This window comes from Alligator sinensis, unplaced genomic scaffold (assembly GCF_000455745.1).
Source record: "Alligator sinensis unplaced genomic scaffold, ASM45574v1 scaffold1317_1, whole genome shotgun sequence".
Taxonomy (NCBI): Eukaryota; Metazoa; Chordata; order Crocodylia; family Alligatoridae; genus Alligator; species Alligator sinensis.
Genome location: NW_005842766.1, coordinates 629,663 through 652,539, shown reverse-complemented (window position 1 = coordinate 652,539; position 22,877 = coordinate 629,663). Strand labels below are relative to the sequence as shown.

The following is a 22,877-nucleotide window of genomic DNA, read 5'->3' as shown; positions in this document are numbered from 1 at the left end:
AACTGCAGCCCCAAGCCCATTGCTTGGGAACCTGGCTACTCAGACCAAGCTAGAGAAGTCACATGCAAGAACTCCCGAGGGTTGTGTGAGGGTTGCACTTTCACATTCCTCATCTACAAGTGGTATAATGAGGGGTCCTATGAGATTCATATCAGAAGTGTGGATTTATTGGGTGCTAGGGCCAGGGCACAATGTCACCTACCAAATACAAGCTGCAGTAGGGAAAGCAGAGTGAAAGCAAATACTGAACAAGAAATAGGCTGAAATGACCCATTTCAAGTGTGAGACCAAACATGGTAAGGAACTGGAGAGCAGCTGAAAATGCGCTCTCAGAGCCAGCATGTGGCTACAGAAGGAATCAGGAGATAGCCCTCTCCAGGCTAACCTCAAATCTCTCCACCTCAGGCCATGGTGTGCTTTGACATTCTATAATCATGCAGTCAGCCCTTTTCTGCTCCTGAATCTCTCTCTGCTTTCATTTTTAAAAGCTATGGCTTGGCTGACATGACAGTTCTACTGTTGGTTTAGGAGCACTGGGGATGGGGCAAAAGGAATCGCACCACTGAAGTACACAGGTTGTAAGCAGAACCCTAACCTAAATCCAGATAAGCTGAGGGGAAAACTCCTATGGCCAATACAGCTCATTCTGCTGGGGTAACTGGTTTTAGCTATACTGACAGAAGGACTTGCTAGTGTAACAGCATCCACACGAAGAGGTTTCCTGGCCTAGTTCTTTCAGCAAACCCTTTAATATCCAAACAAGACCCAAGTCTCCAACTATGGCCTTACACTCACTCTGTAATAGGAATGTTGTATCTTCACTTCACACAGAAGTGTGTTCTTGGGTTGGCTAACTCATCAAAAAACTTGGGTTTCAACAGGTTAGCAGCCAAAGTGCATCTCCAAACTCTTCTATGGGCTTGGACTCAAGCTGCCTTTTCATTTCTGCTATTATAACTTGTGTTAGGCAACCTGAGCTCACACTTTGTGCACTTGCAATGCCCTGACAGCCTGCAAGTAGATTAATGCAGCAGATCACATTTCAGACCAACCATTTCAGCCAAGTGGGGTATAGACTCTGAAACTGAAATATGTCAACTTTAAGTGTCAGTAGTGATACGTATGTCACTGCCTACTGATTTAATAGAAAGTCACCAGCTATTGTGCTTATTCCACAATTCCAACCATCACCTACCAGCACTCCTGCTTGCCCAACTTCATTTCCCTTTGTTGCTGAATACTGTGCTGGCAGTGTGCTGCAGAATTTTGGGATGGAATAAAGTTGCATTCAGTGTCGCACCAAGTAGCATTACACTACCTGGATGAAGCCAGAATCAGACTTCACATTTTAAACCTCTCTGAATTACCACAGAAACCAGATGCCTTGTCAGAGAAATTGCAGCCCCCAGGCTAAGTCCACCTGAACATGGGTGATCAGAACTTGCACCACTGGTGCTCAGAATATCTTCTCTTTGTATACGGTATATGCCACGTAAGCAACCAACTTGGCATCTTGCCCCAACAGTGATGGTAGCTAACACAAATCCTACAGTTAATGGTCGCACTGGACAGCTCAGTGAAAGCTTCAGCTCAACACTACTTAGGACATTCCCTGAGGTCAATGTGTTTAGCATCTAGGAACATGCCTGAAGTCATAAGAACACAAGAAGTGCCCTACTGGGTCAGATCAATGGCCCATCTAGTTCAGTATCCCGTCTCCAACAGTGGCCAACATGGATGCTAGAGGAAGAGTCAAACTAAATAGATTTAGCGTGATCTATCCCTACCTTCCCTGGCATCCACCATTATTGGTTTAGAGATGCCAGAGGAAACATCTCCAAGTGTTCTGTTCAACCGCTATTAATAGAACTATCATCCATGACTGTCTGTATGTTTTTGAACCTGGCTATGCTATCTGCCTCAACCACCTCCTGTGGCAATGAATTCCACAAGTTAACTATGCGTTGCATAAAAAAGAAGTATTCTCTCTTGTTAGTTTTAAATCCGTCTCCTACTAATTTCAGTGGGTGCCCCTTAGTTCTAGTATTCTGGGATTTGGTGAACAACAGTTCCCTGTTCACTTGGTCCACACCCTTCATGATTTTCTAGACTTCTAATCATACCACTCCCTCAGTCTTCTTTTTAAGCTGAAGAGTCCTAGCCTTTTTTAGTCTCTCCTAGTACAGCTACTGCTTCATATTACTGATCATTTTAGTTGCCTTTCTGCATCTTTTCTAGTTCTACTACATCCTTTTTGAGATGCAGAGACCAGAACTGCACATACATTCACAATGTGGCTGCACCATGGATTTATATAATGGCATGATATTCCCCATTTTGTTTTCAATTCTCTTCTTAATGATGCTCAACATTTTACTAGCTTTGTAGTTGCCACTGCATATTGAGCTGATGTTTTTAGAGAACATGCTCAATATACAGAGACCTGGAAAGGAGATCTAGGATCACACCCACCTCAGTTTCAGTTCAGTCCGGGTACCCAAATCTGAGGAGAGCTGCTGAATGAGAGAGAGGAGGACAGGTTGGGACAGTGGACATGGATGCTGCCCGAAAACTTGCTGTGGATCTACAGTCTCACAAACATACAGGACCAGATTCAGATCAGCTGCAGTGAGAGCCTAACAAGAAAAATGAGTCAGAGATGAGTAGGATGGAGAGGGGTATGAGGAACCCTATAATGGCAATGACAAAGCCCTGTATGCCTAGGTAGAACTGAATGGTGTTCCCACCCTCTCCTGTCTGGAGACCCCCTGCTCATTCAGACCTCAAGGCACATATTTAGTTCCAGGCGAGCACACTTTCTCATCAGAAAACCCAACACAGCCAACTTAGCTGCATCTGCTTAGGAGATCCAGCTCTAAAACAGCTGGTTGGGACCATGGACCATACTGCATGAGGTAATGGTGTAGAGTAACTGCTATGCCATGGCAGCCAGCCCTGCACTCGGGCACACAACACATATGGGTTACATTTGTTCAAAGACATCTATGAGATTGAACAAACCAGGGCTTGGTGCTGTCCAGATGCAGGGTGGGAAACAGGATGGAGCCAAGATCCCACCAGTGGTCAAAAGATAATGCATTCCACACAGTAGGGTTGAATGCATGAGTCTTTAGCACCCCCCATCTTCACCCCCTGCCAATGACAGTTTGCCACAGCCCTCAGCAAAATCTGTCAGCAGTGGTAAGGACAGAATACTTGGTACTAAGGGAACCAGCCTTGTCAAAGGGTTTTGCCACTAGCAGTTTGCTGCCCTTGGTGTCAAGTGGTGCACAGCAGCAGGTGCCTGCCCCATTGCACTGCTGTGGCTGGAGCACAAGGATCACTTTGGAATGACTCTGTCTCTGAGTCATTCCAAGTGGCAGAGGAAGGGGGAAGGAGGGGAAGGGAGTCTTTCCCCATTTCATCCCTCAGGCAGAATAAGAGGGGATCCCTTGGCTCTTTCAGAAGGATCAGCCCCATAAGGCAGCCCATGTACCTGCTGGAAAGCTTGGTTGAGGTGGCCCTGTTGCAGCAGCTGCAGGATGTGAGCCTGCTGAGACTGGAAGTCCAGGTGAGCAGAGGGGATGGGCGTGCCTGCTGCTGAGCGCATTGCCTGCATGATGCTTGAGGTGACAGCTGCTTGCTGCTCCTTCATGGCCAGGCTCACCTCCCCCTTGATGACCCGCTGCACCTGAGTCAGAATGGACTCCTGCATGCTAGAAAGAGAGTGAGCCCTGAGAACAGCATTAGAGATTTCACTGCTTATGCTTACACCTGACCAACCTGGGATTCAGATCTTAAGAGGGATGCTTTGTACTTCAGCACAAGCACCAGAGGGCTCATACAAACTGCTTGAAGGCCCAAGTACAAACAAGGAGTACCAGGGAAGGGTGCATACAGCCCCCTGGGGCTCTGTAGAGCCCTTGTGGTGTGCAGTCCTTAAAATACTTGCTCCACTGCACATGCTAAAGTCACTCAGATTCCTGGGAGGGAGATGAGTGGGGGAGAAGACGGAGTAATAGGATGGGCAACCTTTCCAGGAACCTGTTCTTCCTCATAGCTCTCAGCTATGTTAAGTCTCTAGAGTCTCTGGTGCCAGTGCAAAGCTGCAGGGATCTCTGCTAATCCCACAGCAGCAGCTTTCCACAAGTGTCAGCTCCCACTCCCAGGTGCCACCTGGAAGACGAGAGGGGAGCTGCATTTGCATTCCACTGGTTGGCCTCTTCGTTGAAGCGGTCAGGGTCCCCTGTAGATGCAAATCTATACTCTTATTGCCTGGAAACACAAGGGGCCACACTGTGCTACAGACAGTAAGACAGTGGATTCAGTCTATTTGCCAGCAGCTCAGGCATGTCTGTAACATGTGCAGCTGCATCCTGTAGCTGGGATTCAAGGCATGAGCTGCTGAAGACCTAAGAATCCAAACCCTTCTCAGGGTGTGTCTGAAGACATAAGTCAGGGGGAGGCTCCTAGCAGTGCCTCAGAATCCTTTTGCCAAAACAGAGATAGGCAATCCAGGCTCCAGGGTCTCTCCCCAACTCAAGCCTGGTTGAGCTTTGCTTCACAGAGTACACAGAGCTTACCCAAGACTCTAGTTTGAATGAAGGCTCAGCTGCAAGTTATGCTGATAAGCAGTCCTCTATGCGCAGCTACACATGCCTGCATGAAGCTCTTGTTGACTGGTTCTGCATACTGCAAATGAAAGGTCCAAGAGCTACCCCCTGGGGTAGGCCTGTTTCTACAGGAGAGCTAACAAAGGCCTCTGTTGCACACCTTGCCTGGCCTCACCAGCACCTGCACTCCTCAGTGATGCCCATTTCAGCAGGTGCCCAACGTTACACCCAGATGCCAACTTACTTGCCCACAATGATATGCAGCTGATGCTGCACTTCAGCATGGACACTGGCCGTGATGGTGGAAGCCAGCTGCTCTGTGGTGCTCTGGAAGGTGGTGATCAGCTGTCGGAGCTGGCTCAGCAGGGGGTCCCGTGCCTCCTGTTCTCGCACCTTTTTGTTCTTCATGTGGGTCTCCAGCTGTTGGATATCTGCAACCATCAGACAGACAGGTGCTTGGGGACACGTGCTAGCTTAGGTGTTCTTGGGGAAGCTGAGCCGTTGGCAGCTCTGCTGCCTAACCACACAGCATGCTCTAGTAGGGGTTATGGGGGTGTCCCAAAGCCCAGCCTTTGGGCCACACAGCAGACCAATCTGTGAACACTTCCGTGCACTCCCCCAGGCCCCCATCAGTGGTATAGAACACAGTGACTGAGCAGCCAACCCAAAATGTTCTGTAGCAACAAGTCTTTGCATGGGCTGCTCAGCTGGACCCAAAGACACAGGGCAAGGGGAGCACACAGTCTTTGTGGTACACTAGTGTGAGCTACAGTATTTCATTGGCAACAGGGCCAGGAGCGGATATATCTGAAAAACCAAGAGAGGAAAAAGCTGCAGAATTCAAAGGGGAAACTTTAACAAAGGCAAGGAGGAAGCAGGCTGTGTGTAGGATGATCAACCCTGAAGACCCCATAAAAGGAAGGGAGGGGGCACCACCAGCCTGGGTAAGACGAGGTGAACATGAGCACCAGTTCCTTTACACATTGCCCCACAAGACAGAAATAGGGAGGTGCTGTAATAATGGCTGGTGCAGACTCAGGCAGAGTCCAGCACTGCACATGAGCAAGGACTGGGTAACATCTTGCTTGTTAGCATATCCAGGAATTAAACCCCAGGCTTTAGCTCACCAGACGGATGCAGAAGTGAAAGGAGCTCCTTCCAAGTGCTGTGCCTCCCAGCCAGTATGGGACAGGAGAGGGAAGAAGTTTGCCTTCTGTCCCCTGCCTATATCAGGGCAAATATACGATGCTTCAGGACAGTGACAGCCCTACTGCCACACTAGGGAAGCGTGATGATACAGCAGGGCTGTTATCAACTGGGAGACTACAGCTGAGGAACTAGAGCCATGCCTATAGGTCAGACTGGGAGCCAGGAGCACCACAGGCTCTTGCAGCAGCCTGAATTTGGTCATACAAACTGCTTTGCATGACCAAAATGAGAAATGAGGATTAAACTCATACAAACTGCTTTGCATGACCAAAATGAAAAAGGAGGATTAACCCTCCCCTCCCTTGCAGATGGCTGCCATTGTGGTGCTCTGTACTGGGACTGTGGGTTTGTTGTTAACAATGACAGACAGCCAGGCTAGGGAGGGAAGGTTAAGAAATGACTCACATTCCTGTGTGCCCTGCTTGAACGTGTCATTGATCTGCTGGAACATGGACTGGCAGCTCTTCTCAAATGCAGGCAGCACGATGCTCTGGAACGCCTCCCTGTAGGCTGACTGGATGGGTCCCTGCAGGGCATCCGCAGCTGCCCTCGCAATGGTATCTGTAAGGTTCTTGAAAACACACATGCAAGAGGCCCCAGAGTTTAGCATTTTTCTACTATCTAAGAAAAGATGGGGGGAGGCATTTTACCTGCCCTGCAACCCAAAAACAACACAGACAAGGACTGCCCAGCACCAATCAGAAATATTTTTCTTCCAAACAGTTAACACCCTTTTCCAGTTGATGTGCAGTTAACACTACACTTTGGTGGCTGAGGGAACCCCAATTAGTACATCCTAGAAAACAAAGATTTCCCAGTGTTTTAATTCAAATGCAAAAAAAGCAGATGCCAAACCTAGATTCCTCACCCCTTCAGCCATTAGATCCTGCAGAGGTAATTAAGGCATCTCCAGACTATAAACAATGGAGAAGAGCTGAATACAAGAAATGAAAAAGGAAGGAAGAGGAAGTGCTGTGCAGAAAATCAGTGCAGAAGGCATAGTGATCTGGAAGCTGCAATTCCACAAAAATATATTCACAGTAAAAGAAGAAAAGCCAAAGAAGGGAAATTCAATGCATCTGGAGGACAGTGAGAGCACAGGCAATAAGCAAAAAAAAATCTGAAATACCCTTCAGAATCCACTCAAAGTGAATTCTCTTGGTCATGAGGAAAGGCTGAAAGAACTAGGGTTATTTAGTCTGGAGAAAAGAAGGCTGAGTGGGGGGATTTGATAAAAGTCTTCATATACCTGAAGGACCATTACAGAGAGGGTAGAGATGGGCTTCTCTCTGTGGCTGCAGAGGATATGACTTGGAGCAATGACCTCAAGCTGCAGCAGGGGAAATTTAGGTTGAAGATTAGGAGGAACTTCCTGACTACAAGGATGGTCAAGCACAGGAACAGACTACCTAGGAAAATTGTGGAATCTCTATCTTTGGAAGTTTTCAAGAGCAGGTTAGATAGACACTTAGCTGAGATGAGTCTATACAGTCTATGTCAGTGTCAGTGCAGAGGCAGAAAAGGATCTCGGAGTCATTATTGATGCCAAAATGAACATGGGCTGGCAGTGTGGGGAAGCGGTCAGGAAGGCCAACCGTACCTTGTCATGCATCCACAGGTGCATCTCAAGCAGGTCCAAGGAGGTGATGCTCCCCCTCTATGCGGCACTCGTCAGGCCGCAGCTGGAGTACTGCGTCCAGTTCTGGGCACCGCACTTCAGGAGGGATGTGGACAACATGGAGAGGGTCCAGAGGAGTGCCACTCGCATGATCAGGGGGCAGCAGGGCAGGCCCTACGAGAGGCTAAGGGACCTGAACCTGTTCAGCATCAACAAGAGAAGGCTGAGGGGGTGATCTAGTAGCCGTTTACAAACTAGTCAGGGGGGACCAGCAGGCATTGGGGGAGTCCCTGTTCCCCCGAGCACTACCAGGATTGACAAGAAATGATGGTCACAAGCTGGCAAAGGGTAGATTTAGGCTAGATATCAGGAGGCACTGCTTCACTGTGAGAGCGGCCAGGATCTGGAACCAACTTCCAAGGGAAGTGGTGCTGGCTCCTACCCTGGGGGGTTTTAAAAGGAGGCTGGATGAACACCTTGCCGGGGTCATTTGACCCCAGTACTCCTTCCTGCCATGGCAGGGGGTCAGACTGGATGATCTGCTCAGGTCTCTTCCGACCCTACCAACTATGAAATTATTTCCATAACCATTTTTATAAGTCTGATGGATATACAACTATAGAGCAACAACATGGTTCCAAGCACCAAGACCACCACTTATAGCTAGACTAAAGCTTAACAGTGATGTCTGGGATGATTCTGCCTTGAGCAGGGGGCTGGATTAGATGACCTCATGAGGTCCCTTTCCAGCTCTACTTTCCTTGGAACCTATGAAAAAAAGGACTGAGCAATCATTAGCCACAGCTCTGCAGGAGCTCAGGTGATCGGAAGGAAATGGCACTATGCTGAATCCAATGGGAGCTCCAGGGGACCAGGCTACTTCCCTGTAGACCATTAACATTACATTTGTAGAGACTCAGTGGAAGAGGCTGAAAACAGTGAGGAAAGAGGGATTATATGAAAAGGACCTGAATTAAAAAAAGCAGATAGGAAGTGAAGGTAAACTTGGAAAAAAGAATTTAAACCATCTTTGGAAAAATACGTACTCCACATGCATATACACACACATACTCTACATAGGACAGTAAGACCTCCCCATCTTTAAAGCTATAATCACCTGCCTGTTCAGGCCAGTAAAGACCAGAAGGGAAAAGGCAGAGCAATAGGAGGGGAAAGCCCAAGCAGAGATATTGCTAAAGCTTCAAATCATGCCTTTTTCTGCAAGTGTTGGGAGAAAAACAGCTCAACATTTTGTTACCCTGCTAAATACTGAGAAAGAGCACTCTCTCAGGAACAGACAGTAAGCTGGCTTTCTACCTACTGACCATGCAACAGCTAGGGTGCTTCTTGGGGAGCTTGCAGAAATGTTGGCTTTGGAGTGAGCCGAGGAAGGAGCAGACTGCTTTGTGCTGGGTTTGCTAAGGAGGTGCAGATCCTGGGACACAGTCCAGAGAACTTCTTCCATTCCTTTGTACCCCTCTGGTGAACTAAAGTCTGGGGTTTAACTTCCCAGTATGCCAACAAGTAAGACGTTACCTAGCCCCTGCTCATGTGCAGTGCCAGACTCTGCCCATGTCTACACCTGGCCTGAAACTTAGCATGGGGAGACTAAGTGGACTTTCAGAACAGAATAATAGAAAAATAGGGCTGGAAGAGACCTCAGAAAGTTGCCTTGAGAAATCTCAAGGCAGAATCATCCCTGTACAAACCATTCCAGACAAGTGCTCATCTAACCGACTCTCTAAAAACTCTGAGGATGGAAATCACCTGGATATTTTGTAGAATCTGTTGCAATGCTTAAATCACTCCCCTAGTTTTAAAGTCCTTTGTAAACTTAAAATTCCCCTTGTTGCAATTTAAGAGTTACTCTTTGTCCTGTCCCCTATGGCTACAGAGACTAGTCTGTCATCGTCCTCTTTATAATCACTCTGAAGGTGTTTGGAGACTTGTTAAATCCCCCCTCATTTCTCTTCTCTAAACTAAATCCTGGGTTTTCCCATCTTTCCTCCTAAGTCACGTTTCTTAAAAACTTTTACTAATTTTCAGTGCTCTTCACTGGGATCTAACCTGTCCATGCCTTTAAAGCGTGGTGCCCCAAATAGAATGACGACTCTTGTACATTTAAATACGCATACCCATACTGGAGGAAAATGCCTGTCAAAGTCCCTCTGAAAAGGTGTTCCCATAAAAGAAGCTCTTGCTCTCCACCAGCATAGGAGGTGCAACAGAAGACAGAAGAAAAGGTTGTAAGGTGGAATAGAGAGAGAGCAGGGGTCTAACCAGATTTCCTATGGTACCAAAAAGTGGCTCTGTCTACACTAGCAGCTAAACCATTTTCAGCCTCCACTGAAGAGTGAGGATGCTGCCAGTCAATCAGTAATGGATCATTACTCTGGAAGGTCAATGCTGGACAGCTTGGAGATGGCTGCATTCTGGTCCTTACCTTTGATTTCACCAGCTTAGTGACATTCTCCTTCAATGTGCCCTCAACAGCTGTGAGTTTGGTTGCAATGGTGTTACTCAGCTGTCCAGTGACAGGGTCCATGCTTTTGGAAATACCTGAGTACAACATGAAGGAGAAAGTGATGCAGATGTAGCTTAAGAGCCAGAAAAGCATTCCCCTTTCCCTAAGAAACAGAAGACCAGTGGGATGCCAAGGCACTCAGGAATGGTATGGCCAGGATACTTTTCAGATGTATTTCAACAAAGTCTACAACCCATTCTGCACTGGCTGAATATCAGGAAAGTTCACACTCATTAACTGCTCACAGAAAAAGGCTGCACACAGCATGTAAATGCCAGTCTGTGTTCCCTACAGAGAGTTTCCCACAACTCATTTTTCCAGGGTCTTTGCATCTTTACACTTCTTCAGATACCTATGCAGAGACTCGGAGAGATAAGCAACAGTAGGCAGCCGTAAGGGCTAAATGTAGTGCATCCAAAATCCTGCCTCTTGCAGTGCTGATCCTCCCATTAGGGCAGCTTTTTGTATTTCAACTCCATGCTAAGCCAACCAACCATACAGGAAGAATGGTACAAACCTGCCCCAAAGCCCTGGGCATCAGCACTTACACTGGGGCACTGTCTTCTTCATCTCTTCACGAATCGTCCTCTCCAGGCGATTACAGACAGCGGTAGACATGGACTGAGAGAGCTGTTGGGACAGGTGATCCTGTAACTGCTCGTTCCGCTGCTGCCATTCAGTCAGAGCTCGGTCTAGCCTCCTCTCTGATCATACATTAAGGAACACAAGGCACCAGGAGATTTCTCCTCTTCTCCCAACACTCACCTAATAGACATCTCCAGCACTCCCGTGGACTTCAAAAAGCCTAATTTGCTTCTCTGGTATCAGCATTCTAGGACACATCTTGCTTCAGCTGGTAAATCTGTACTTGATGAACACCTGCTACCCAACAGGCCACTGGAAGATTCAGTGACACAAAGAAAGTAGCAGTGTTTTCCCCCATTTATGTTCTGTGAACTTCCCATCTTGACAAGGCATTGAGAAACAGTAGCTTGAATCAGGTGCAGAGGCAAGCTGGCCCTTGTTGATTCTGGCCTTGCTGCACCTTGTCACCTTCATGTTCTAGCACCCAGCTTTTCTGATATCACCCCATTTTGCCCTGAAGCCCCTTGCTTCTCAAAACCCTGACCGTATCTCATGCAAAAACTGTAGCATGGTTTTATGGCACAGACCAGACACACACAGACCACTGTTCCAAAGCCTCATGTGTTTCTTCAACATCACCTGCAGTTCTTCACAGGAAAGGTAAACCAAGGCTTTTCTTTTACTCCACCCTTTGCCAGTGTCTTGCCTGAAATTGTGAGTAAACCAACTACACAATGCAGTTTTTCTTTCTAAACTGGAGCATGTTTGCAACCACTGCCAACAAGGGGTATGTTGTGGCTCTTTGGTTAAGACCAACTGCTTACATGGCTTGCAAGCTCATCAGCATGGAGTGTCTGCAGCCAGGCATAAGGCTCTTGAGGACTAAGCTGGATTTCCGTCTACTGAAAAGATGCTCACCCAGCCCTAGCCCTATGCTATGTCCACTTCCAGAGGGGTTTCCATGGAAGGATACGCTCTTGCTCTTGCTGAGAGCCAACTACTCTCTCCACGTGGCCCATGAGGGAGCTCTGCACAGCGTCCAGGTGATCAGTGAGTCTCCGCATCAGCTCCATCTGGTTCTGCCGTAGCTCAGTGAGCTCTCTCTGTTGGTTCCTCAGCAGAGACATCAGCTCATCCTGATACTCGGGAGTCACCTGTTTGCAGAGGAGACAAAAGGGCAGGCACTGGTGACACCACTGTCCACCTCACCTGTAATACAATTAGAGGAATGCAAATGCATAGACTAAGGGCAATTCACCTTCACAGTCCATGAGCAAGTGCTAAAGTACCAACTCGACCTCTCTCCCCCCAGCAAGATTTATAGCCAGGCCTCAATGAAGCAAAGTGAAAATTCCACCTTCCAACAGGGTCAAAATTTTGCCCTAAGTAGCAGACTGATGAGCTGGGTTGTTTTTTTTCAAGGTCCTGCCATGCACCTTGCTGAACTAAAAATTAATTACTCAGTAGCAAACCATTCCCAGCCTCCCCCAGGCTATTTATTTAATTCCAAGACCCGCTTATTTTATTTATTGATTTTTGCTTCCAAAACAAAATAGGAAAACCAGTCTGTTCACTTCTTCTTGGATACCTGGAACACTTACATGATTCAAAAGCCTCTGCTGTGAGAGGAGAATAAAGCCCTAGGACAAGGACAGGCAATTATTTCAGCTGGAGGGCTGCTTAACGAGTTATGGTGAGCTGTCGAGGGCCACATGGGTAGCCCCAGCCCTGACAGTTGTCCCTGGGCCAGGCTGGCTCTGTGCTGCACCATGCAGGTCCTGGCCTTGCAGCTGGGAACCATGCAGTGAAGCACAGAGCCAGCCTAGCCTGGTCTGTCCCAGCAGCAGTTCCCCACTGCAAGGCTGGGACCCATATGGCGTGGCACAGACTGCATTGTGCCAGGCCAGGCTCCATGCTGGCCAGGGCTGGAGGGGCTGTTCTGCTTCCCTTGCCTCTAGCTGCGGCTGCTGCTCCTGTCCCTGCTGCACCGCTCTGGGTGGGCAGGTGGGAAGCTTCAGCGAAAGGCTCCTGCCCTGTGCATGGAGCTCCGGCTCCAGCTCCCAGCCACCTTCCATCCACTCTGCCCGCCCAGCTTGACGAGCAGCCCCTGTGCGCAGGCAAAGTGGGTGTAAGGCAGCCAGGAGCTAGAGCTGGATCTCCATGGGCTGGGCAGGAGCCTTCCGCTGAAGCTTCCCACCTGCCTGGAACATGCAGCGTGGTACAGCATAGCACAGCAGGAGTAGGACTTGCAGCTGGAGGTGAGGGGAGCAGAACAGCCCACCGGCCCCGACCAGCATGTGCAGCTTCCAGTGTGGCTGTTCCTGGTGCAGCTGCAGCCAGCCAGGTGCTGTTGTGCTCCCTTTGCCTCTAGCAGCCCATTCTCCTCCCAACTCCTTCCCCCTGCTGTGCTGCTCCAGGCAGGGGGAGACAGGGGGGGAAGCTTCAGCCTGGCTGCTCCCACTGGAGGTGAGGGGAGCAGAGGAACATCCAGCCGGCTGCAGCTGCACTGAGAACAGCCCAGAAGCTGCATGCTGGCTGGGACCAGGGCTGGGAGAGTGCAGGCATGGACTGCCCAGGTTAGGCTCAGCCCTATGTGGAGCATTGTAGGGGCAGCTGCAGTCCAGATCCAGCCAGCTGGCAGGCTGGATCCAGCCAGCTGGCAGGCTGGATCCAGCCAGCTGGCAGGCTGGATCCAGCCCACAGGCTGTATTTTGTCCACCCCTGCCCTAGGACTTGGGCAGCTGATCTCATGCACTTACAATGGCAGGTTGGGAAAGCCATTCTGCCCTGCAATACCACTCAGAGGAAGTGCCTGGTGATTTGGTCCAACTCAGGAGAAGTGGAGGCTATGGCCAGCCCTGCTCCTGGGGGAAGGGGAATGATACCAAATGTGTTTTCTCCCTCTCTCCCAAACTCTTTAACCAGGAGGGAAGGCATTTGATATTTTAAAGAGTGCAAGCAGCTGGTTGAGATCCAAGCATCTCAAGAACAGCTCACCAATTCCTAAAATGTAGCTCTTTCCCAATGGTGCTGGGAATGCCTCACTATCCCACTGCTAGTGCACTCAAAAGTGATGTGAGGAAGAGCAGCTGGAACAGACAGCTGTGGGCTGGTCATATGGTGAACACTGAGATCTAAATCAGGCATAGTAAGTAGCAAAAGGAGGCCAATGGTTTGGGAAAGTCTAGGCCACTCTCTCTCAAGCCAACTTTTTTCTGCTATCTGCAAGACAAAGATGCAAAGCAATGCTGAACTAGTCTGACAGGGTCTTGGCTAGCACTATTGTACACAATGTCTGCCTGCTCATGCACAGTGTAAACCATAAGCTCTGCAGCAGAGAAAGAGATTGCAAAAGGAACTGAAATGGATTTTCTTTTAGTCATCAACAAGCAAGCTAACATGCAAATAGGAGAGGGAGAATCCATTCCCTGGGAAAGCAGCAATGGCTGCACTGTCACTAACCTGGTGATCAGATGATCGTGGGGACTGAGTCACATCCCTGGAATTTAAAAAAAGAATTAATATAACTAAGTGAATTACATATTTAGGATTATCCAGATCTATGGCTAAGACTGACCTTGCCTTTTGGTTCCTCCCTTTCACTCTTATATCCCACCCCATCCTTCCTGACCAGTGTCCAATACTAGAGCACTAGAGGGATACCATAGTCCAGGTTTGCATGACACTAGGAAAGTGATATCAACTATTACTTCTACCAATGATTAACACCTGAGGTTCTAGTTATCATGTTCCTCTCAATGAGTGAGTGTCTGAGACCGTGCCCTAACTGGGGCTGACCTTTTACTCCAAATATCACTCTGGACTTTTTATTAGTGTAAAAAGGATTCACAGATTGTAGAGTCGGAAGGGACCACAATGGATCATCATGTCCAACCCCCTGCCCCTGGCAGGAAAGAGGACCGAGGTCAGATGACCCCAGCCAGGTGACTATCTAGCCGCCTCCTGAAGACCTCCAAGCTAGGTGATAGCACCACCTCTCTTGGAAGCCCATTCCAGATCCTGGCCACCCTTACTGTGAAAAATTTCTTCCTAATATCTAACCTAAATCCACTCTCAACTAGTTTACACCCGTTATTCCTAGTCACTCCCTGGGGTGCCTTAGTACTAACAGCGCTTCCCCTATTCCCCATTGACCTCCCCTAATAAATTTATAGGCAGGATCACATGCTTGCATTTTCCAATTTTCCAGTCTTGCATTTTTTGCAATTTATTAATAAGAAAAATCCAATGCATGTTTTGAAAATGCCTGATTCTGTATGTAACGATTGCCTGGAATGCCTCCAAGTCTTTGGGTAAAGGCACCACTAGCATAGGGCAGCATGTCCTCCAGAAACAAACCAGAGAAATGGTTTATTAAGCAGACAAAATCTGTATGGCTCCCCCAAAACCACAAACCCACCTCTGAACCAAACTTGACAGGAAGATGTGTATTTGTAGCTCGCAGACTGGGTGATCAATAACTTTAAACAGTGTCCATTCAGCTGTCTAAAAAGGACTGGTGATGGGAAGGGAATGGTCTCTCTCAAACAGTCTCTTGGTTATAGGAGGAAGAGATGACAACTAGCAACTGAAAACTTTGGGTCCATGTTCTGCCTAATCTACCTACCCACAGGTCCAAATTCACCTATAGAGCATCTGAGGACCAGAGAGCCACTTGTAGGGGTTGCACCATTTCCCCAGACATTAATCCAAGCCCCCTGACCAGTTGCCCTATTGGATTTGATTAGATCCAAAAGTCTCTGGTTTCTAACACTTCAAGCACAGGACATTTTGCATGGTTAAGTTTATACGTACAGGTGGGTGACAAAGGCCAGACATTATTGCTGAACATGTATGCTAGGGCAGCCTCTAGAACAGGGATGGGCAAAATGCAGCCCAGGGGCAGGATGCGGCCCGCCAGGCCATTCGATCCAGCCTGTGGGGCCCCTAAAAAATTTAGAATATTAACCAGCCCTTGGCTGCCCGTCATGTGGCCCTCGATGGCTTGCCAAAACTCAGTAAGCAACCCTCTGCCCAAAATAATTGCCTGCCCCTGCTCTAGAATCCAACCAGAGTAAGGCTCTGCCGTGCTGTGCAAACAGGTAAAACAGTCCTGACTAAAATAGGGCACATGGCACTGGTCTGGAGCCAAAGGGTAGGAGCACAGCTCTAGCATTCCCATCTCCCCAGAATAATGAATTGGCCTCCCATGAATCCTTCTGAAGCCAAGCTTGCAGTCTGCTCCATCTTAGACCTTCAGTCTCACCTGAGGGGGAAAGAGAGAAACCGTTTCTACACCCCTGTGAAATGGGCACTGTCTGAATTTTCACTGGGGGTTACTGCTCCCTCACTACCAACAAAAGGAAAGCCTGAGTTCCTTGCAAGGAGAAGGCACTAGTTCTAGGGCATGCTTAGAAAGTCTAACTGCTAATGGGTTTCTCAGGCTGTGGCCCTGTGCTGCCAGCCCCGCAGCTGTCTGCACCCTGGCAGCTGAGCATACCCGTCCTCTTTCTTGCCCTTCCGCTTTAGCGTTGGGGAAGCCCGAGGGGATGCCTTGGCTTTCCAGTCCTTCACAGGCAGCCTCTGTGCAGATACTTTGGCACCAAATCCGCCTGATGTAGAAGCCAAACTTGCAACTTCATCATCATGGTCACTACGAAGGAACAGCAGGGGAGAGGACGTCACTTTCAATGTTGAAGAGCATTAGTTTTTGCCTTCTAGTGGGAGACGCAGAACTCTGCTTTATATCCACACTGACTGGGGCATCCCCGTCCTGAGCAGCCAAGGGCTTTGCAGGCAAAAGGCAAAAACGTATTCCAACCTGATCTTTAATCCAAGGAATCTCCAGGGCTTGGCATGGAACACTCCACCTTGATCCAAGGTACCAGGTTGCACAGATCAATATCAATGGCTTCATAACGAAACCTACCGTCTCCTCTGCACTAAGCACCAGTATAGTCCATGCTGCTCTGCAGAGGTCTTTGGCTGTTCCTGATACATACCCCTGCTGGTGTGGAATTCTTGAATGCAACTACTGATCCTGCAGGGAATTCCTGCATAACATGCGTCTCTTGTATTGTTACAGACAAAAGGTAACTGACACAGAGAGCAACCAAGGTAGAGTCCAACGATACTGTAAACCTTAGTACCTTAGGTGCATTTTAGCTGGCAGCCAGCTGTCTAGCACAGGCTGCAAACTTCAGCACCTACCTGAGTGTGGGGAACAACTAACCCCCTACCCACTGAGGGAGACTGACTCTACCAGGCATGCAAGACCAAGTAGTGGTGGAAGGTGGGTCATGAGCAGAGGATGGAAGGAGAGCTCACCAGCAACCCCTAGAGTTTGCCATCTACCTTGCTTTAAATTCAAGGACTGGGCTTCAAACTGTCAGTAGTTTTCACTGACAACTGGACCAAGCTTTATCCACTGGGCTCAGTAGGTTTCTATGAGCAACATGGCAAGTGTCTACCCTAGGGACTGTAACCTGAGCATTGTCAGAGGACTCTCACTAGTCACCAGGTCATGAGGAGGGCTGGATTGCTTATGCAACCTCTCTTAAGCCATCATCAGATGGCAGGAGGCAAAGCAAAGGCATTTCACACCACAGATGAAAGCTGACTGCAGATGAAGGCACGAACAAAGTCACAACATGAACAAAGTCCATGCAAGAGAGTGGAGGGCTCTGGTACCTTTGCTCTGCACTGGCATCCTGGCTGTCATGCTGCAGCAGGTGGTAGCTGTGTCTGTGATAGGAAGAGCTCTTGTGCTTCTCTTCAACCTCATCCCTAGGGCTGCAGAAAGAGGGAAATGCAATTACAAAAGTATCTCTGCCCAATTATCTGCTCCCTCAACTTGCCGCAGTGTAGCCCCCTGGTTTGAACCCACAGAGCTGGCGTAGTCATATTACAGTCCCAGTCTGCCAGTAGGGACCCTGAAGGCACCAGAAATGTAGGAGCAACCAAACCCTAGTCCTTTAGGAGGGGCATGAAGGGAGCCCTAGCACAGCTGCTCTCCCCACCAAATGGGAAAGCTCCCAGTATACAGCTGTTGCAGGAGACCACCTTGGGCCTCACTGGAAGTAGCAGGATATCACAACCCCACTGGCTGGCACCTTTCTCTTTCCAGAGCTTCTGGCCTTGAGTGCAACACTGCAAGACTTCCCTACTTTTCCAGGCTTCAGAGAAAGGAGTAGGTAGAGGAGAGACTGTTTAGGCTGGGGTGAATATGTCACCAGCTCTCCTGGGTGGGAGTGCAGATGTTATCCTTTTCATCGGGTTAGCAGCAGTTTCTGATGGAGACTGCACATCCTCTTAGATTGTAAGAGGAGCACAATTTGTATACATGGCAATGGCCAGGAGCACTTTATGAGGCTCCTTAATGCCACTACATGCTCTCTATGTGCAGACCTGCAGCTGAACTAGAATGAAGCAGACCTAGCCAACAGCAGAAAGGAACAGTCACCCTGCACACCCACAGGCCTGCACTGTGCGGAGAGCCACAGGGGCCTGAACAAAGAGCTGGTAGAAACAGCTACTCTGGTATGGCCTAAGGCAGGGGTTGGCAACCCCCCCCAACATGCATGCCAGAGCATGGCATGCAAAGCCATTTTGCTTGGCATGCCACAAACACCAGGGCTCTGGGCAGCTCCTGCTGGCCACGAAGCCTGGGCTGCATACAGTAGGCAGCTGAAAGGCTGCCCAGAGCCAGGGTTGGCTGCAGCTAGGAGGCTGCAAATAGCTCCACTGGGCTCCAGATCACTAGCACCACGGTGGTAGTGGCTGCACGCACACTTCTAGGCAGACAGCGGGGGAGGGGGCTGGGGCAGTACAACCCTGGCCCCTATCCTGCTTTTTGCCTGGAGGCATGTGTGCAGCTGTCACTGCCATGGAGCTGGTGCTCCAGAGCCTGCCGGCTGCCTGCTACAACTACCTAGAGCCCAGGCCAGCTGTGGCAGGCAGCCAAGAAGCTGTGAACAGCTGTACTGGGCTCTGGAGCCATTGGCTGGGTTCTGTGGCAGCATTGGCAGCTGCACACGTGCCTCCAGGTGGATAGTGGGGGAGGAGCTAGGGTTGGGCTGTCCGAGGCCCCTCCCCACTGTCTGTCAGGAAGCACATGTGCACCCGCTGCCACCACCAGCTCCGGAGCCCCTTGTAGCTGTTTGCAGCTTCCCAGCTGCCTGCCACAGCTGACCCAGGCTCTGGGCAACTACAGTAGGCAGTGAGCAGGCTGCAAACAGCTGCAGCAGGCTCTAGAGCCTAGATACCGGCTCCATGCCACATAGGGCTGGGATAGCGCCACCCTGGTCCCTTCCCCACCATCTGCCCAGAGGCGCACACACAGGCACTGCCATGAACGAGGATCCCCTGCAGCCTGCCCTGGACATGTCAAGTCAAGGCATGGGTCGGGATTGGGGTGTTTTTGGCACTCCAGCCAAAAACATTGCTGACCCCTGGGCTAAGGTTTTTCTATTCTAATCTCCCTTCCTGAACATGATCGCAAACACATGAGACAGAAAAGCAGAGCAAAGGCCTAGATTCAAAGGCTGGTTCCAATTTCTTACTCCCATGGCAGTCAGGACTGGAAAGACTGCAAAGGCAACACTCAGATGGTGAGTGGAAGGAGGGGAAAGAGAAACACCCATGGGTTATTAAGGAACAAAGGACTGGAAGGGACCTTCTGGGTCACCAAGTCAATCTCTTCCTCAGGCAGTCATTAACCAAAAGAATGCCCCAAAATCACCACAAACCCTCATGCACAACTACAAAGAACCAAATCCAAAACACCAAGAATGCTTCATAGTGCTGCCACTGCTCTCACACTGAAGCAACAGGGAAGCAGTTGGTTAAATACAAGCTCAGAAGATCTTAGAACAAAAGACCAGGCTTTATACTATGAAGGAAGGCATACTGTCTGGGCCATTCTGACCTAGTGGAAAAATTCCTTCCTGACCCTAAAAACTGGCAATCAGAAAAGCAAGATCCTCTACCCTTAAGTAGGAACCCCTGTGTTTTTCAAAGTCCCTGGAAGATGTTCACGCTTAATGGTGCAATGGGATCTGTTCCCTGATCTAACAATAATGCTCCTGTTATGCCATGTGCATGGCAGGACATGATCACAATCATGCCACTACTACTTGCCAGAGCAAAGAGCTCCCTCTGCACTGTCAAATAGAAAGCTGGGTGTCCTGTGAACCAGAGCAGCTCCTGGGACAGACAGACAGCTGACTGTGGGTCCCAGCCTTGGGGCTAGTCCCAGAGACCTCTCGTGCAGCATGGTGGGTACCCTGCCTCATGTTCAATTTAAGCCTTGATGGTCAATCATCACACACATTTTGTGGAATAATTTTGTGGCTTGCTTCCTATTTTATTGTGCCATTCATTTCCTGAACACATGGCTGGGTTACTATTTAAAATGCAATTAACTATCTAATTGTATTTTAAGCGTAACATCTACCAGGGGCCTAAGTACCAGCAGAAGCACTGGCACACTCCAATCAACCTCCCCTCCCCTGAGCCTCAGGAGTGTTGGTCACAGCAAGGAGTTACAGGCTTAAACCTGCTGAACTTTCTCAGAAAGATGAAGTGTACAGGGCCAGCCTTGGGATGAAGAGATCCCCCTGTTAAGCAGAGGGCTGGGGGGAAAAAGTCAGAACTTTTGCTCCAGCCACGTTGAAGGACCCAGACCTGCAGCGAACCTCAAGCAGCTACCTGAGCTTAAAGGATTCCTTTCTGGGACATGATTAAACACACCACATCCTCATCCTGTGGATTTGCTCACAGGACAGAGACTTATCTGGTGCACTATCAGAATTATTTACCCAGTTACAATCTGTTCGCCCTATAGGGGCTGCACAGAGGCCACCACAGACACAACTTGCCCTACACTGCCTTTATTTCTAGTGATGATACACAACATGGAAAGACACCAGCTTGATTCTCAAGGTGAGTGTGCAGTGCTGCCAGCCTGGCAAACTGAGACCCTTTGAGCTGCTGTGGAAGAGAAAAGTAGAGTCCATGCTGCCATTTTGGAATTTCTTGTAGACCAGAGATGTTCATTAAAGCTGGCCTGTGTCAGGGGAAAAAAAGTAATGCCTATGAAGTCAGTATGCATGAAGGGGAAATGAATCACCAGGGCTCTGAAAGCAAATGAGGGATGGTAAAGAGCATTCCTTGTCTGACCCTGAAACACCGGGTGACTGCCAAAACACCCACTGGGCAATGTCAAGAAAATGCCACCATGTAAAAGGATAGCAAGACACATCTTGCTCCTTACCTGTCTGCCATGCTGTTCCTGGTTTCTCTGGTGATGTCAGGAGCTGCTGGCCACGGCTGGCTCACAACACTGTCAGAAGAAGCATTTTCCTGAGTTAAAGCAGTCTCCAGCAATGAGGGAGTGTTCAGTCTGTCCACCTCCACAGGGGCCATGTCCAGGGAGTGGTGGCTGTGCTCGGAATTGTGCCTGTTTCTTGGAGACAGCAAGTGCAAGGCCGAAGCAGCTGATGCCATGCTGTCTGCATGGTGGTTGGGCTCCACTACCTCTGCAGGGAGCCCAGTTGGGGCTGCTGCAAAGCTGCGTTGCAGGGTCTCCGAGGCAATCTCTGGGATATCTTGAGACATAGCAGTGGAGGCTGAAGAAATTACATCTGGGGAGCGCTCACGGGTGGGAGAAGCCTGGGGTACCACAAGGGGCTCCACTTCCTTCAGCTCTAGAGAGAGAGGTGGGTTTCCAGGTGCAACCTGACCAAAACAAACAAGCCAATCTTCTTCATAACAGAGAGACCCAAAGACTCAAACAGATGTTGCACTTATCCTGGGGTAAATCCTAAAAAAAAGTTTCCTAGATGAGAGGTAGTCACAATTTATCTTGAGATATTGCAAACTTCATCTGTACAGATATCCCAAGGTTGCATCACTGAATCAATGGCAGAAAAGTAGCATTGCAGTCAGCTGCTCACTAAACGCTGATTACAAGGGCAATGTGTGTACACACCAATCCTGGAATATGTTTGTTCTGGGACAAACATAGGCACAACTTCTCCAGAGACAAATGCAGCATCTGTTCCTAGCCAAAGACAAACAAGCCTTTTCAGGAACCCTCAAAGCTCCACAACAGCCACTGGGACTGGTACCACAGCAACATCAACCCATCTTCTGGAATGGGAGGGAAGAGCCACGCGGGGGCTCTACTCACAATATTGCTGTAGCTTTCTAGGAGAGAGTTGTTCAGGAGTCAGGCAGATGGGGAAGAGGGTCCCTAGACACTACTGCCAGAGCCAGCCCTAGGGAAAATGGCACCCTGAGCAAACTTATATTTTGTCCCCCACCCCCACTTAGCAACACTCAGGTGGGGCAGAGGTGAATAGTGCAGTGAATAGGCAGAACCACCAGCACTGCTTGACGTGGCCTGGCTCCTCCTAAGCAGCAGCGGGGGAGGGGGGGTTGGGGTCGCAGGCTGGTTAGTATGGGCAGCTCCGCATCCCTCCTGGTTGTGTTCTGCACCCCTACCCTACCTGCCTCTGCCTGCAGCAGTGCCTTTGTCTTGGGGGGGGGGGGGGGGCACTGGAGTGTGTGGTGCCTCTTGACCACAGCACCCTGGGCAGTTATCCACATCGCCTACCCTTAAGGCCAGCTCTGGTAACAGCTAAGATTGTATCTTGCTCCCATTCTGCTTCAGCCCAGTATCACAGGAGTAGATGTAAAGCAGGAGTCTGTCCTTTGTGTCATTTTAACTCTGCCAGAAAGAACATTTACTGGCTAATGGGTTTGCATCTGACCCTACTCACATAACCAATGTAACTGATACTGGGAGGTTGCTCAGACGAGTGAAATGTAAAGAAATGCAGGACTGGGTCCAAGACTTCAAGCCTCCCACTAGACAAGGAATATGTACAAATTAAAGGACTACTCAACTTGAGTTCATTTGAGTCAAGATTTTACAACAACTGTTGTTACAACATTGATGCTCTCCAGAACTAAAAGATTACTCCAACCTTGGGCTTCAAATTATAACCCGTTTTACTGGATTTTTCAAATATAGGCAGGAAGATAAATGCTTTAGAGTAAGCAGACCCCCAAAGACAGGCAGAAGCAGACCTCACACTATTCCACTCAGCTTTAGATATAAACTAGATGCCAAAGGAGCCAGATTCTTCTAAGGGCCTCAGTGATAGTGTACACTACCTAGAGCATTTCCTACCAATCAGCAACCTGGCTCTCTCTGGTGATGACAGGACAGGAATAATGCTGCACTAGCATTTCACAGCTATGCTTGATGGTTTTCAAAGTTCTTGCTGCCTTGCTGTCTTCGTAATGCTGTGACCAACAGCAT

At 49.1% G+C, this 22,877-nt stretch overlaps 1 protein-coding gene across 1 annotated transcript in view; it reads right to left on the bottom strand.

Moving 5' to 3' along the window:
• The window catches only part of EDC4 (enhancer of mRNA decapping 4), a 62,597-nt gene that overhangs the window by 1,559 nt on the left and 38,161 nt on the right, over window positions 1-22,877 (bottom strand). The window contains exons 19-29 of the mRNA XM_006034733.3: window positions 20,823-21,286; window positions 17,240-17,341; window positions 16,050-16,202; window positions 14,012-14,048; window positions 11,523-11,703; window positions 10,513-10,668; window positions 9,884-9,999; window positions 6,228-6,393; window positions 4,858-5,044; window positions 3,497-3,716; window positions 2,473-2,636 (exon numbers count right to left, since the gene is read on the bottom strand). Coding sequence (XP_006034795.1) covers window positions 2,473-2,636; window positions 3,497-3,716; window positions 4,858-5,044; window positions 6,228-6,393; window positions 9,884-9,999; window positions 10,513-10,668; window positions 11,523-11,703; window positions 14,012-14,048; window positions 16,050-16,202; window positions 17,240-17,341; window positions 20,823-21,286 — 1,946 coding nt within the window. The remainder of the gene's footprint in view (window positions 1-2,472; window positions 2,637-3,496; window positions 3,717-4,857; window positions 5,045-6,227; window positions 6,394-9,883; window positions 10,000-10,512; window positions 10,669-11,522; window positions 11,704-14,011; window positions 14,049-16,049; window positions 16,203-17,239; window positions 17,342-20,822; window positions 21,287-22,877) is intronic.